The sequence below is a fragment of the Cupressus sempervirens genome, chromosome 9, assembly GCF_028749045.1.
Source record: "Cupressus sempervirens isolate cs-2001-9-10 chromosome 9, ASM2874904v1, whole genome shotgun sequence".
Classification (NCBI taxonomy): Eukaryota; Viridiplantae; Streptophyta; class Pinopsida; order Cupressales; family Cupressaceae; genus Cupressus; species Cupressus sempervirens.
The window spans coordinates 300,316,375-300,333,897 of NC_143126.1; the positions used below are offsets into that span (position 1 = coordinate 300,316,375).

The 17,523-nt window shown below is 38.1% G+C and overlaps 1 protein-coding gene across 1 annotated transcript in view; it reads left to right on the forward strand.

The window, feature by feature from the left end:
- Positions 1-17,523, forward strand: part of LOC149538593 (ubiquitin-like-specific protease ESD4) — a 54,929-nt gene that overhangs the window by 32,452 nt on the left and 4,954 nt on the right. Inside the window, exon 4 of the mRNA XM_089799897.1 lies at positions 9,872-9,933. Within this exon, the coding sequence (XP_089656023.1) occupies positions 9,872-9,933 (62 nt within the window). The remainder of the gene's footprint in view (positions 1-9,871; positions 9,934-17,523) is intronic.

Consider the following 17,523-nt stretch of genomic DNA (forward strand, 5'->3'; position numbering starts at 1 on the left):
ATATCATAGAAACAAAGTGAAGTATCTGTGATAGTCAACCATGCTGACTTAATTCCACCCAATCCATCGAAACCCGTGAATCTTGTTGCCATTTTATTTGATGCATGATAGCAATAGTTCAAACAATTGCAATTGATACAAGGAGCAAACTCTGTAACTCGAAAATTACTTGAAAGCACTATTTAGTACAACAGTATAACAGTGAAACGGGAGTTTGAAAATCTGTTACATCCCTTTTTATAAAATAACCTTAGATTTGCCCGTTGAATTTCATAAATCGCACCACACGAGCGAAATTAAGGGTAAATCCGGTGGATTGGTGGATGTAAAGGTTCTAATGGATTTATCTTTGTCTTTTCACTGTTTCCGTTGGCTCAATGGTAACTCTCATTAATTAGCGATTTACTTCCCGTTTCATCTGTCTTTCGGGAAAACACGAACGGAGTACTTCCTTGGGCAAAATCCGCTTAGGTCAATTCTACTTGCAAAAACCTAATTAATCCATTGATTAACTTCTATTTATTCGCCCAAAATAATCTGCAACCAAATCACATACTTACCATGCTTGCAGGAATGACTTTCTCTGAAGTGTGGGAAATGGCCTTCGAGGGTAGAAAACCCACAACGGAGAAGCAGATTTCCGATTTTCCCCTTAAGCTTTTTTTTACCTTTCAACCCTAAGCACTTTACTAAAAACGTTCGGGAAACACCAAAGAGGCTTCGCGAATGAAAAATGGGGCCCGTCTAATAACTTTACCTTTCTATTTAGGCCTCTGCGGAAAGTTTACCTCTTGTTTCGAAGTCCGCCAAAGGAGAAGCTACTTTTGAGTTTTCCGCCGATGCTTATTCTTTCCTTGTTTCAGCCTACAGATAACATTTATGGATCGCCGCAGAGTTTCACCGTCTGGGTGCGAAAACCCGCAATGGAGAAGAGGAAACTTGTTTTTCCGCCAAAGCCCATTGTTTTACATCCTTTGCCCTATTCACTTTATTTTAAGCTTCCGGAAAACACAAAACTAACTTCGAAAGTGAGGGGCGGGGCCCATTGGCTTTCTCAATTCCTTTACATAGACCTTTTCGAAAAACTGATTACTGACTTCGAAGTCTGCCATGGAGAAGCTCTTTTCTGGTTTTCTGTCGACGTTTATCCCGATCATTTTCCAAGCTTTAAAATGGTTCTCGCTGTGAGATCATGACATCACTTGAACGATCTTTTCTTAACATGATTCACTTTACTTCAAGGAAGCTTACAAATAGCATTTGCCAGTCTTTGCGGAAATTTGCCTTCGGCGTGCGAAAACCCGCCGAGGAGAAGCCGGAACTTGATTTTCCGCCGATTCAATTTTCTCCAACTCCAGATCAAACGAGCTGCATGGAAATCAAAAGATGTAGCACAAATCGAGAATCTCCATCGAGGATGGCTCTAAACTACCCCTAAGACTCATGACAACCAAGAAATACCCACCCGGGCTAAATGTGATACGGGAGAAGGGAAAAGATAAAAATCCGATGGAGAAACTCAGCACCTAAAGAAGAAAGACCTATTGACCCGACTTGACAGAACATGACATTAGTTCACTCTCCACTTTGCAAAATTTGTATATGGTGAAAAGTGGGGCAACAAGATTGACACCACGAATATATGTTATTTTACAAGTCCTAAAAGTTGCTTAAAGGTGACTGGATATTTCTTAGGGACGAAACCCCTTAAGGAAAAACAGTGAGACGAGACGCAAACCTAGTGTCTCACATTTGCACTTCAGAACTGTGATTCCAGGTTGATGCTTTGAAGATTTACAAGTGGAAGTTCAGCGACATGAGAGAGTACAGGTGTTTGAAGCTATTTCAAGGAACTGGTACATACAAGTCAGTATTGGCATTTTATGTTTGGACGACAGGAAGAGAGGTCTGTTATTCCTTAGTTGAGATAATGGTGGAGAGAACCTTGTGTATATCCATTTTCATATGACATTGGTTTAGACGTTATCAACATTTGGTCTGGCATCATACCAATGGTAGCAGGGATGCAAGGGAGTGTTGAAGAAAGCTGGACGACATAGTAAACAGTCCCCATAGCTGTGTTAATGTTTGGAACCCCTACATTAGTCTGGTATGGTGATATCTGTTGACAACAGTTGACAACACTGGCAACGCTCACTTCAGCAAGGGTCATGGGTTAGTGAAAGGAAGACTGCCGACACACCCAACCTTACCACGAGCACACCCACAGGGCACCATTATCTGCAGTAAAGTCACGGGCCAAGAACACTGTGTTATGACACGTTTTCCAGCAACTGGTGAGCATGCTGGAGCTATTTGAAGTTGATAGATTAGAACTAAGATCACTGAGGGTATACCGTAGACAACAACATAACTCCCCAGTCATTTGTGAATTACACTAGGTTCTACTTATTTCTGTTATAAACTCATGTTGGTAATGCAAGCATTAATAAGTATGTGGTATACATTCATGTAATCACTCCTCTATGTTTTCAGAATAGAAAGTTTTGTAAGAGGACTGCTGTAGTAGAGTAATATAAATTCTGAACTGTCAATTCCTGAGTTTTCACATTGTTGTTTCAAAGTCTTTTAGTCATATTATTGTATCTCTAGAGCCGGATTTCTTGCAGCCATATCAAAAGACCCGGGAATACATGCCAATTGTTTGACAAAATGCCTCTAATCCAAACTTGATTTTCTTTGACCAGAATAAGTATGGATTATTACATTGGGACCATATAGAACAATAGAAGTGAGGGTAAATGGAGAAATAAAGTTGTCAACTTTAGATAATAACCCCTTAAAAGACTTGGTGAATGGGTCCAAATTGAAACCCTATAAAGAGAGGAACGAGACTTTCCATATTTACTCCATAGAAACAAAAGAGAAAGGTAGACAATTAAATAAAATAAAGAGAGAAATAGAAAGAAGGGACATACAAAAGCAAAACCTAGAACACAAGGACTATAAATTAATTACAAGGGCAGTCCATCCACAAAAAAGAGCTCGTACAATAGCAGAAAGAAAAAAAACCCAAGTACGGCTAGACAATTTGGGAGCACGAAGGATTGTTAGCATTGGAGTTGGAGCCATTGGGTGGTGCACATCTCAACACAGGAACAAAATAGGGGATTGTGTTGAGAAGAATAATAACGAGACTCAAAATGGCATACGACAAGAAGGGAGGATAATTGTACGACCTCCATATGATCAAAGCAAGGAAGGAGCTGTTGCTGTACAAGATACAAACATGGAGCAAGAAGAGAAGAATTCTGTATGACGTACAAACAATAAGAAAAGAAACACAGACATCAGACCAAGACAACGTATGAGTAGTGGGGCCGTACAGGTAGGAGTAGTAGGGGCCGTACTAATGGAGGGAGAAGCTTGCCGTACGATGTACGACATAGAAGAATAAAAGGAGCAGTATGCAGTGATTATAAACATTGGAAAGAGCGTCGTCTACATGTAGAAACTTTGTGGAAGATTGAGACATGTGGAAGAAGATAGTCCAAAGACTGGAATCCTAAAGACAACAAGGGTATTTAAAAATAATTACAAGATGGTGAAGACAAGCATTGGGAACCCATGCATAGGAACATTTATTGATTCAAGAAAAGACAAAGCATTGCAATAAAGGAAAATGGTGTATGCTAAGAAGGACAAAGGGAGGGGCACATAAAATATTATTGCTACCATTGTGCAATAAAAGATTACTACTACCACTGTCACATTTGAAAGTGTAAAAGGGAGCGAGTGCCAGATATGGTGGGAAAATGCAGAAGAGAATCATTTACAGTAGGAAGCATTATGCAAAACAAAGGTAGATAAAATAATTTTAATTCCCATTTTTGATTTAAAGGAGTTTGATCTTGTGTTGAGAACTGTGGTTGTTGGATACAACAAGAAAGGGCATAAATCAGCGATTCCAAAATCCTCACTATTTCATATTCTACAAAAGAGATAAGCAAAGTATTTGGGGTTCCTAACATAGGATATGATTTAACCAAAATCCCAACAAAAATGACATTGGAGGAGAAGAAAAACTTGCTGGGACTCGTGTGCAGGAGCAATCTCACTGAACAAGAATGAGACAATATTCTAGGCAAGAATAACAGTTGGGCCTAAAGAAAATATTTATAGCCAGTGAAGAATGGAGGGGCATTGTGGACTTGGTAAAGAGCAAACTCATTGGTGGGAGCTGCACATTAGACATTACCATCTGGATGTTACCCACAGTGAACAGACTGAATGTGGGAATGGTTTACAACTGGGGGCAACTCCTATTAAAAAGGTTAAGGGAATTCTTGCAGTTAAAGCATAAAGCATTCTACATGCCTCATCATGCTAGATCCCTATTCCTAGAAGTAGTTCGAACACAGTTGGTTGAGGAGCACAGAAGGACATTCGTACAAGCAAACAGGGTGGAACCCTTTAAGCTGACCATGGCATATTGGTTTCATATGGATACGTTTGGAATAGGGCTTGGAGGTGGGGAGCCAAAGAAGAAGTTAAGGCACATAGTGGTACCAAAGCCTTCAATACAAACATAGAGCACAAATTAAGAAGATGAAAGTTCAAATGAAGAAGGGACAAGTACAAGAGTATCTTCTTCAGACTCAAAGAAAGGGGAATTTCGACTAAGTCTTATCAAGGGCAGACCTAGAGATTTCATATTCTTGCCAACTTTTCAATTCTTCAAACACTTTCAACCAACAAATTGCAAGGAAATAAAAGCCTTCTTACTCTAGAAATGTAGGATAATATTGATGATGGGGTGAGCCTCTAACCAATCCCTGCTTTGCCAAATCAACTAGGGATAGGAGGCTACTATCATTCTCTAGAGAGAGGAGTGATTTTCAGATTGTTAATGCTCAACCAAACACCCTATGGAAATCTACATAAACATCTCTAATAGAAGTTAAACACTTGCAATTTGTGCTTAGACCAACCTTACACTATTACTTACAATCATCAAGAACCACAAGGTATGGACACTAGCTTCACCAATATCACACCATTCACCAATATCTTCCATTCATCTACTTCTACTTCTACTTCTACTTAGCATGAAACAAAATCTAATCTAAGTGAGGCATTGGAGAAACCATACAACTCTTCAAAGCAACATTAAGTAACTCACCATGAAGACCAGCAATGAATCATCAATTACTTTGACAACATTATGGCAACGATTTCACCAAGTCTCCTCTCCTACTCTACTTGTGCCACTAGTTAGCTTCTAACCCCTTTCAAATGAGAAGCCTTGGCCTTTTATAATTGTTCAATTACAATGGAGGGCCAAGATCGATTCTAGATCAAGGGCCAATATTGACTCATTAGAAACCCTAATTAGGGTTGCCACCCTATCAACCAATCGCATGAAGGCACCACCCCATGGGCCAATAGGAAAATTACAATGATTTTGAGATCCAATGAGACAAATTTAAACTTGGAATAATTTGATTGAATGTGCTTGTAATTGGAATTTTCTGATTGGAAGAAGACAAGTGGATGCCACCTCAACATCCTTATGTTGTAGACTTGATTAACTCTTTGTGATGGGAAAATATCTCTTGATACTCAACATTATCAAGCCTTCAATTGTGATGGCATATTTCTAAATTACTTCATCTTCTCAAAATTTCTTCAGTATCTTTCTAGAAATTTTCTCATTGCTATGGTTTTGTACTTGATTGTACTTGCAATTTTTTGAACTTCTTGAAATGTTAAAGTTTTTAGGTTAGTAATAAAGTAATTAGTGAATAAAATAGACTTGTTATGAAATAAGATGTACCAAAGAGTCACGACAGTTGGTTTCCTTAACCAATTGGAATGCTATATGTAAGGGTTGTTGGGAACCACCAGGGACATGTTGGTAATATTGGTAATGTGGGTTATGTAATACTTTGGTACAATCAATAAAACTGATATTCTACCATTGTCTTGTGACTTCCATATTATAGTTGTTTATGTTATTTTAAAAAAAATCTTGCATTGGTATGTAGCTTTGCTCTAAGGATCACTTCCATATCTGGCATGTAACCATATTGCCATATTGGGCAGGTTAATACTTCCATACTTGGCACATAACATTTCTGGCGCCGTTGCCTAGTACAAACCTGGAGGTCTAGAAGGGACAAGTGAATAAAATGGAAGTATAATGGTTTGTACTTACGTCCAACAAGTAGTGATAACAGACAGTGACATTGAGGAGGAGGAAGTAACTTGGGAGGATAATTGACAAAGGACCCCGTTTAGGCGTGGGAAATAGCAGTAGACTAGTACGTATGGTGGGAGATGGAGTAGAGGGCTTTCCCACCGATATGGTATGAGCTGAAATTACAGTGAACGATCTCTTGGGGAGCCTTCCAAGGTTATTGGCATGTAGGTTGATAGAAGTAGAAGAAGAAAGAGAGAATAACCCAAGAGAACAACGGAGGCAACAAATACTGCAAAGATCCTATGAAAGGAATCGACAAGAGGAGGAACTTTGGGACACAAACAAATGTCACACACCTACTAACTTTAAAAATTAATGCCCCTTCTATCGACTAAGGACAAGAGGCATTACAAGGAGACACACCTAGAGGAAAATGAGGCTAGAGTGAGATGATCCTTACAAATACAACAGATAGAAAGATGACGAAGGTTGCAAAACCTTTTGAAGGGTACTACAGTCCTCACAAGCCCAGTGAGAATAAAGGGAGGGGCGCCACTTGGTAAAACTGTTGAGGTGGAATTAATATTTGGTACAACACAAAATAAAGGAGATATAGATAGTTGGGGAAGTCAGTTAGGTGAAATAGAATTGTCTGTGCATTCTTAAACTAGTGACAAAGAAAGAAGCTTGGAATGAGAGGTGTTCGACTTATTCAAAAGTATGGTACACCAAATAATGGGGTTGGCCATATGCGACGAAGTAAGAATAGGGCCAATAAAGCTGAAGGCCCCAGGAATGTTAGAGTCCTGGTACCACCAAGGTATACTAGAAGAGGGTAGAAGAAGGGAGGTCTTACAACTTGACGGTACAAGAGAAGTACCAAGGGGACATAGAGAAACAAATTTACATAATACAGGGAGGTCAGGGAAGAAAAATGTCAAATACCCTAGACAAACAAAAACTTCGCAAGTTTATCAGTGAAGGGTTGAAAGACCCACCCCGACATTGTAGATCCGCTTGACCGTTTGGGAGGCAATCGGGCAAGAAGGTGAACATTATTGGGTCTTTTCCCGCTATTCTATGAGGTATAGCCATTGACTTTTCTGCCAACCTTCAAGCCACTCAAAAGGTAACCTAGAGCATTTTGCAGAAAACTTTTGAGACAATTTTGGCTATTGCGGGATGATGATGAGTTAGTGGCCGAGAATATGCAATACATGCCAAGGAAAGGGCAAGAATGTTCGGGTCTACCATTAGAGGTTGAAGGAGCTAAAGGTAAGTTGGAGAAGAAACCAACAGATGAATTGAAAAAGAGGTGGTTTAGAGAGGGTTTAACTCTCCCCATTTGGAAGAAAATGAAGATGGTACCCCCTTGCACGTATAAGGATGCATGTGATTAGGAAATGGATATTGAAAGTGAGAGTGAACGTCAAGGAACAAAAGGAAAGTGAGTGATGGCAATAGCGATGGTGAATCCCAAACAATGGAGGGACTCTGTAAGGAAATGATGTGTATGATGAAGGAAATGGAGGGGGGGGGGGTGGGGGGAAGAAGCCAAAGAAAACAAAGAATTCTGGCGCATGGAATGCAGAAATGAGGGGCACACAAGTGCCAATCATCCAAACAAATTGTGGGACACTCCTTGAATGAGTGCCCATACAATCTGAAGGTAAGCAGACGCAAGTTCTCCTAATCGCAGAACCAACAATCCTACCCACCACACCTTCAAGAACCACAACTTCCAATGTCTCCCCAGGAGGCTATTGGAATAATAAACTTGGAAACAACAATAACAACAATAATAACATGCCGCGGAGTCATATCCAGTTCGACGCAAAAGGCTGCCCAATGATACAATGTAGAAGGTGCAACAAGTGGGGGCATTTTGCACGAGAATGCCAAAATCAACAAAGTGGCGGAAGCATGTTGTGCTAGTAGTATGTGCTAGGGAAGTATGAATATGTTGAGTGTCCAAAGGGGAAAGCAGTGAGCATGTTGCAAGTCACAAAACCAGAAGAGAAAATAATGATGACTACCAGACTTCAAGCAAAGGAAGCCTCATACCTGGATCTCTAGATTGAGAAGGAATGGTTGAAGGAAGCATAGTTGGCAGTGGAAGGGAAACAAAGTCAAACTCAGGAGGCAACAAATATTTTTGTATGGTCAGCATCGGAGACCAACATATAAAATAGATGTTGTAGGCTACCATACCGATAAGGGTAGAGGACCTACTAGAAATGTTACCTCAATTAAGGGTAACAATTTCTAGCAGGGAAGATAACCATACGAGCAAAAGAAAAGACAAGGGCATAGAAGAAGAAGTAAGGAGTACTCCACAAAGGGAATCCCCACCCCCAAATCCCATGTTGTTTACTATCAAAATAGGAAGGACCCCTGCCATAGTGGAAATGGAATTCATGATCCATAAACTCACTAATACTATTGCAGATGGAGGATCGGAAGTAAATGTACTCCCTGAGGAGACATGAAAAGCTTTGGCCAAACCGACACCATCGCCGCCTACATTCTACCCGGTAGGGGTAGACTAACATGGCATAAAACTACTTGGCACACTCATGGCCCAAAAAGTGATGGTTGGAACACAATAGTTCTTAAATTTCGTAGTCATCACAATAGAAAAGAAGGGATGCGATGCTTTACTTGGCAGAGGATGGTTGATCATAGCGAAGGCCAACCATAATTCGAAGCACTCTTTATCCATTGAAAGTGAAGGAAAAAGACATCTCATTGATTTGCGGAGCCGGATTGTAAGCTAGGAATTGGCATTGGACTTAAGAGAATGAGGAAGAAGAGTAAGATGAAGAAGGGAGGATGGAACTAGACAAGGAAGGCGTACTAAATCAGGGGCCAAAATGTTCTACACTGCGCATGCATAGTTTGAGCTTAGTACATCATATAGCTGGTGTATTGCCTCTTCATTATGCTTCATAGGCTTCAATGTTTTCATAACACTGAGATTCAGAGTTCAGAATTTTGACTTTTCGACAGTGCTTCAATTTTACTATATTTTATTCAAGAACACAAATAGATATATAGTACTGTCATATACTAAATAATTGGAGAGCTGTTTTATCTCCCAAAACTAAACCTGTACATAGCTGAGTAATTGTAACAACTCATAATACAAACAATACGAATTTAATTCTCACACATATTATTCTAACACACTAAATAACCTAATTCTTTACATAAATAGAACAACTCGTAATACAAACATACTAATATAATTCCCACAGATATTATTCTTAACACACTAACAAGCCTAATGATGTGACATTCCTAACACTAACAAATCATTATTCTTTGATACTGGTTATCTTAGTTAATTTTGAAGGGATCCTCATTTGTCAATATTTAAATTAGTTGTAGTACATACCAAATAGTTTTGAGCCTTCTGAAAGATAATTTCTTGGTCCATGTTTCAATTTATAGAACATGTGCCATTTATTGAAGGTAGCTAATTGGCTGTACACTTGCATTTGTTTATCATTGAACAAATTTTTTTAATATGGTTTATTTTAGTTATTTTGAAGGATCTGTCTGGTACTTTTAGGTTGATTCAAATTTCTTCTAGAATGCAGTGTATATTTTGGGTTTGAATCTCATGTTATAGGAGTGCAGTGCCATTTTTTTCCAACATGGAGAACCATTTATAAATTTCTTAATTATGTAATTGTTTGTGTCTAGATGTGACAAAAGTCATCAAGGGAGCTTTTTTGCAATTTGAACAAGAAGCTCTACAGTTGCGGGTATAGTCACATGCTGCTCCTTAAACAAACTTGTCAACTTTGTACATTATTTAGGCTGATCAAAATTGTGTCGTTGGTTTTAAATTTTCAAAATTATAGCATTGATGTCTTAATTGTTACAGTTTCTTAAGCTCACTAATATTAAGATTTTGGCAGACTAACGATTTTCTTGGATACATAAATTGTGGGAGTGGGATTTCTTCTCTAATATATTAAATAACAAACTGTAGATATATTTCGAGCATGAGAGTCGCAACCTAAACGTGTTTCTACAGCTATAGAAACTAAAAGAAAACTGGACCAGTGAACCTCTACTGAAAAACAAGGGAACCCAACTGATCTGAAGACGAGCAAGGAATCAGAAGCACCAATAAAAATGAAGCTTCTACAATTCAAACACAAATACCAGACACAAGGCTTAGAGCATTTACATCTCTATTTGGGAGAACCCTCCTCATGCATGCTATGTTCCTACCATGTCTTCTCCACTTTCCCCAACAATAACAATTACAGTTCGCATCAGAAATTTAACTGCTCTGAGTCTTTTCCCCTCTTTCACTATTGTAGTAAGGAAATGGAGTTTGTAAAGGCTACAGCAAGACGGAAAAACAAAATGCTGGAAGGGAGCCTTCATCATGATCTTCGACAACGAAAGGCTGCAGCTTGTCTATTGCTTCTACCAAAGCTAAGAATCTGGCTTCAAGTTCTTTGAAGGATGCTATATAGAACACTGCACAAATTCTCCTCTTGCAATGTGTAACTGTGGACATAATTAACCACTGCATAATCCAAAGTGTTATATCCCCTATTTTGTTTACTTTTAAAATATTCTATATAGCCGTTGAGACTTCGTTGGAAGTTAAGTTGATTGGTTAAATTAGTTAACTCGTTATTGTTTCATGTGAAGTTGAAATGTTGGTTATTTGTTATGATTCATGAGAATTAGAAATAATAGTTACTATTTTAATCCTAAGATGACTATTTGATTTTGATTAAATGTTTGGAAATATGTCATTACCATGGTAAATTTCCTTTTTGCAGCAATGTGATGAAGGGGGGAAGATTTGCCAGAGAGGGAATTGGGTACAAGGACACCAACCTACCACTGAGCTAACAGGTATGAGTCCTAACCACCATGGCCAAGGAAATGAACTTGGGAAGCAAGGGTATACCAAGTGACCACCATGAGCTAACTGAGTCAACACACCTAATAAAATAATAAAAGTACCACTTGAGCATGAATTGAACTAAGAACAATTGATACTTTTAAGAAATAGTATGACAAACATGTTCTAGTGTAATGCTACCCATGGTACTTACATGACATTCGTAGATGTACATACATGTATATGTATGTATGTGTATATTCAAATATGACGTACATGTATGCATACATATACTTAAAACACAATGTATACACAAAATACGTATTTTTGGAATATTACATATATATATATATATATTTGTGTGTGTGTGTGTGTGTGTATGTTCTGTTAGCCCTTATTTTCACTATGCTAGAATTAAAAATTAATTTTTGCCCTAGCCCAGTTTGAAATTTTTCCCTAGTATAGGATATTCTAATGTCCTAAGGACTGTGTTTTTTACCTTATCATTAAGAAATTTTCTAAATCTGCGATTAGATTCGACCTTTACCTTAGGTTTTATGTTCAAGTGGGAGATAGCATGTGATATTCAAATTTTCCATTTTTTGTTATGATCTTACGATTGGGGTGTTAAGTGTCTAGTCGTAAGTCTAACTTTTCTTTCTCCCGATGTTACGAAACAAAAGGCTTTCTCATGATCGTAAAGGTAAAAGTTGGGTCTCCCAAAATTACGATATCTGATGTAATCGTAGCATTGCGGGAGTATATTATGAAGGTTTCGATCTTACAATTGTCCCAACATTTTGTCATCGTAAGTGTCTTATGGTGAAAAACAAGTGATACGATCTTACGATTAACTAAAGAGCATATAAGTGTAAAGGCTTATAAGGGGACCCTCGATCATATGAAAGCAAGGAGATAGTAAGATCGTAAGACAAAGTGCTAAGCGTATTAAGTGTCACAATCTTACGAAGTGGGATGAGACGCACGAGCGTAAAGAAATTAAACACATGGCAATTAAAGTCTCCCAAAGATACGAAGAATAGAGGATCGTAAGATCGCAAGGGAAAAACATGAAGACTTTTGAAGCAATGAAGCAATGTTAAGCGTATGGTTGTAAGGGTTAAGGCAAAGTGAATGTTAAGAGTTTCAGAAGCTACGATAAAGAAAGGCCATAGTCATCGTATGATCAGGAGGTAAAGGCAATAGTTAAGAGAAAACTTACGAAGTTACGAAGAAGCTTAGATAACCATGATCGGGAGATCGTAAAACGAGAAAAGGCAAGGTTTGATGCTATGCCAAGCTGTGATCATAAGATTGTAGAAGTTTATGTGTATCAAAGCGATGCTATGAAAGGGTTTATAAAATGCAAAGTGTAAGTTCATGGCTCTAAAAGAAGACATTTGCAATCAAGCGTTCTAATCTTGCGATGAGTTGTTAGTCATGAGATCTTAAGAAGCTTAAAAGGGTTTTTCGAAGATATGAAGCATGGTCGATCGTAAGATCGTATAGGTCAAAATTCTTTCTTAAGAGGATACAAAGGATCTGAAATTTAAAGTGAATCGTAAGATCGCAAGCCCTAAAATAAGACATGAAAGTGCTTTTTGCCCTTTTGTGAGCTGGAAAATGACAGATCTCAACCAATGAAATTTGAGTAAAGTATAGAGAATGCAAAGCTGGATATAGTTATGTCAATGCTCCATTAAGGTGATAGAGAAAACTGATTTTTAAGGCTCGTGCATGCAAGAAATCAATGTGTAGTGATGGTTGATGGAGTATGCATAGCATAAAGAGATTCTGTAGCCAGTAATAGATTACCGTTTGCAGAATGAAGATTTCGGGCAATTGCAGATTGTTCAGTGCGAAGAGTTTATAGTTTTCAGTGCTAGTTGCAAAGTTTTCCAAATTACTAATTCACAATCAAGATGTCGGACAAAGAAGTTGAAGAGATTCAAGCTACAAACATGGGAGTTATGGAGACTTCTAATATCCAAAGGAGTAAAAACCTGGTAGAAGAAACCCGATAAATATGTAGGTGAATGGATAAAGTTGTTTCCAGACTCCTCAAACTCCATCTCTGCAAATGACCATGACTTTAGAGATCTATATACTTTTTGCAAAGATGCTACTTGCCCTGGTGTCAATGGATATGAACTTTTCAGATATTTCTATAACAATAGGTCTGAAAAGATTCCTGTATATAATCCATGAAAGAAGAATCCAGCAAAGCTCATCTTTCCAGAAGTATTTGTGGATGTTGATTTGGTAAAGGCCCTCATTAAGTCCTATAATCCAGCCACTAAATCATTTCATAGGCATGATGGGACCATTTTGTGCACATTGGATCATGCTTCTTTCATTGAAGCCTTTGGATTAGATGGTGTGATGAGGGAACCACTGGACCTGGTTGAACTTCAAGGGAAGTTTGAGAGGAATACCAAGGCTTATATTGGGACAGTCATGATGCAACACATCCCAAAGGACCTCAAGAAGGTCGGGGATTATCAAAAGAAAGTAGATAAGAAGATGCCCCTGGACAAATTTAAGAATTATTTTGTGAAGACAGTATATGGTGTCCACAAGGTGGTAGGCAAAGATGGGTCTGATGTGGTATATGGGGTAGAATACATTGTGGCCAGAGATGTACAGGATGCATATCATGGTGGAGAATATGATTATGTAGATTATATCCTGGAGAAGATGAAAGAAAACATTGGGCTAGCACATATAGGAGAGATGGGGAATTTTAAATTCCACCATTATTCGTTGCTGATGCACTTGGTTTTGTACAAGAATGTGGGGTATGTTAGCCTAGATTTTATTGATCAAACTTTTGATGCCAATGGAGAGATGCCAGTCTAGCTGTGGACACGGTTATGGGATAGATTCTATCACTACTTTGATTGTGTTTCATTTTTCAATAACTTTAGTTCTGTGATTATGAAAGTGCTAGACCCTAGTTTCTTTAGGGCTCCATAGATTTTGAAAAGTTTATTGAGACCAACCCTCCTCCTTGAGAGTAAGAAGTTAGACCACAATTGGGGTGATATATTCTTGTTCCCAACCTTTTCCCTTATGAGAGTCTATGGTTGCTCCTAGCCACCCCATATCCTACCAAAATACATACCCCCTAGATTGGCCATCATTGAATTCATGTGGCAATTGTTCATGGTTAATAGGGAATATGTAGGGCCTAAAGTACATAAGGGCACTTTTTTATGTAGATGCTTTAGAATAGGAGACTTTTCAATCGGAAAAGAATCCTTAGATCAAATTCATTCTTTCCTCTACCATTTTAATCTATCCATTGCCCCTTATAGGATGGATGACCCAGAGGGCTATATGAAGAATACTTTAAAAGAGACCAGGGGATATATATTGCCAAATACTAGGGAGTCTCCCCAAGAGAACTTGATTACGAATATTGTAGCTGAGGGGGAAGATGTAGATAAGTTAGCTAAGTTTGATGATGTTTTAAGAGTTGAGAATGAGCTAAAAAGAGCAGATCCCAACTTCAAGGGTTTTTATATGGATATCCCTTATCGGCAAAGAATAAGGAAGATGGTGGATGATCATGTAGAGATCATAGCACAGATTCCTACAGGCTCAATAGGAGAGGAGGAAAGGGTAAACCTAGATAGCCTTGAGCCAAATGTAATCGTAGAGATTGAAGAGGAAGAGCCTGCTGAAGCATCATGGGTTACCAAGGGTAACAAAAGCCAAGAAGTGGTCCATATACTTGAAAAGGTAAAACAAAAGACACTTCAACTAATGCCTGGAAAAAATCAGTATTTTGCTAATTTAAGGCAAAGTTACATTCAAGACAGGGTGAATGCAATAGAGAATTCTTTGATTGACCTTGAGTTGGCAGCAACTAGACTGGATGATAGAATCATCCAAGCAAAACAGTTCATGGAAGATGTTGACTTCCTTAAATCTGCTGAGTTTAAAAGTTTCCTCTATGAAGTGAAGCATAGTGAACTAGTCTTGAAGCTTAAACTAGGAGAGTCTGAAGAGAAAATACAAGAACTGGCGGAGAAGCTTCATGCCTATGACCTAGAGAGTGAGGTGATGACTCCTGCAGAGGCAAGGGACTTAGTCCAAAGAAGTGGCATGCTCTTAGTATCAGGATGGGATCTGGAACAAACTTTTATGCTTGACCAGATAAGGAGGCAAGAGAACTCCATTTCTTATGAGTCTTTTGGAGTTGGTGGTTTATAGAGGGGATTAGGCTTCAACATCGATTCAAAATCCCTAGCAGTATGGAGCATGGCTCATGAAACTAATAAGCCAAAGTTGATGCATGTGCATAACACTGCTGAAGGTAATATGATAGTATGGACTAAAAATCTTCAAGGCCATGAAGCATTTCTCCTTCATGAATGAAGCCAAGGTAGAGGAAATAGAGACAAAATTGGCAAGGACATTTCATGATTACATAGATGTCAGAAAGCTCTATGAAGAGGAACTCAAAAAGAGTTATGTCCACAAGTAGAAGGTAGAGGAGTTGGAGGCCAAAGCTTAGGGGCTAGAGGTTGAAGTTGCATCCTTGAGGGAGCAACTAGATAATGTAGAGCAAAACAGGGCACATGCCAACGCTGAACAACCAACAAGGATTATACAAGAAGCATCTACTCAGACTGCAGAGCTGGAGCAAGAGGAAGCTGAGCCAAGAAGGATGAGCATTGATGCTCAATCTACACAACAAGGAGGTGAAGTGAGGGTATGTGTATTGACAAGCATGATAGGCCATAGAGTAGAGACTTTGAAGAAAATTTCTCAACAGGCTCATGCCCTTTATATTTCTTTACAAGATGCTGGGCATGTTTGCAATGAAGAACTTGTATGACTATCACCCACATTTAATCTATGGGGGCAATATATACAGTTCTTAGAGAGGCTAATCATGTTAATGACAAAGAAGCTAAATTTGCCAGATAAGATCATCACAATTAAAGAAGGCTTGGAAATAGTAAAAGAATTAATAGGTTTCTTTATTGGTAAATTGCAGATGATACAAGGTAGGATGAAAATCTTGTCACAATGGATTGAGCCCTATATCCCACCAATTTTGGATGCTGATAGTAAACTGAAAGGCTGGCAAGAATGATCAGATTCTTTTAGTTCAATACTAACACAAGCAGGAACAACATCAGTTTTTGAGGATGACAGTGATGTTCCCTTTAACAAGTTAATCGATTAATTGTTTAAAGTTGAAATACACTTAAATAAATTTTCAATAGAATCAAAAGACATTACAGATGCCAGGTGGAATAAAGCAGCAAGAGACTTAGATGAAGTTAGAGGCACTAAATGGCCCACCAAAAGGGAAATATATGTATGGGAAGTGGTGGGAGAAATCAAAGCTTTGCCAACAGGGAGTAGTTAACGAACTACAATGAGATGGTAAAAGAGGCAAAATGAAGAAGAAGGCAAGGAAAGCGACAAACAGTTAGAATACAAACAAAATTATGTTGAAGACGCATGCAGAAAGTGCCACCTGCTAGTTATGGAACTGTTTCCCTAATTTTGTCTGAATACAAAGAATATTTTGTAAAATAAGAATATCAACAAGTGTCTTTGTATTTACTTTCAAATCAAATTTTGACATGTGTCCTCTCCTCTAAAGCTTGCTACAATCCTTTCTTATAAAAGGATTTCCAAGATGTGGAGTGGGGGTCCGGAGTTTGTAGAATTTTAGTGCTTTTGCTATTACAATCGGTCCAAATTTTGTGTCAATTGTATGTTGTATTCAATTTTGCAAGTCTAAGAACACAATAAATATTGAATGACTAAGTTTGTCAAGTTTTGAGTTATATTTTGAGTTTTAGGCTAGTAATGTATGGTTTTCCAGGAAAATTAATACAAAGGAGAAGTTCTGCATATCTGTGTCTCTGAGTTTTTATCTCCATTTTCATGTATCTATTATCTTGAGATTGAAATAAGCAAGGTTCTTTCAATTTAATGCAACTTGGATGAGTTGTATATCTTTTCATTGATTGCTTTTGATTCAAGGAATTTCATGAATTGATAGGGTTTCTAAGTATATGGGAGGTATATCATAAGAATGAAATTCAAGGCTAACAGCTGACAAGTTTAATTGCAAGTCTATTAAATAGGTCTAGATTTACTAGTTTGACTCTGTATAACAATGGATAAGGCACTGGTCATTAATTCAGATGCAAATTGATGTGGTCATGTGGTTGCATAATACATATATAAATCAAAATCAATTTTCCATTTCTGTAATAAAGAACTAAATTTCTGGTCATTCCCTTGTTGTAATAGCTTTCTTGGAGTTTATAGTTAACTGTTGTAACACATAAGTTGATTACAATATCAAGAAGATTACTGACCATTTATCTACTATAAGGGATATATCTAAAGAGAAGAATATTAGTGAGCAAATATTGAAGAAGAAAGTCAAAGAAGAAGCCATCTTAATCCCTAGGTGCACCTGCCTTGGCCCTGCAGAGCCTAAAGAGTA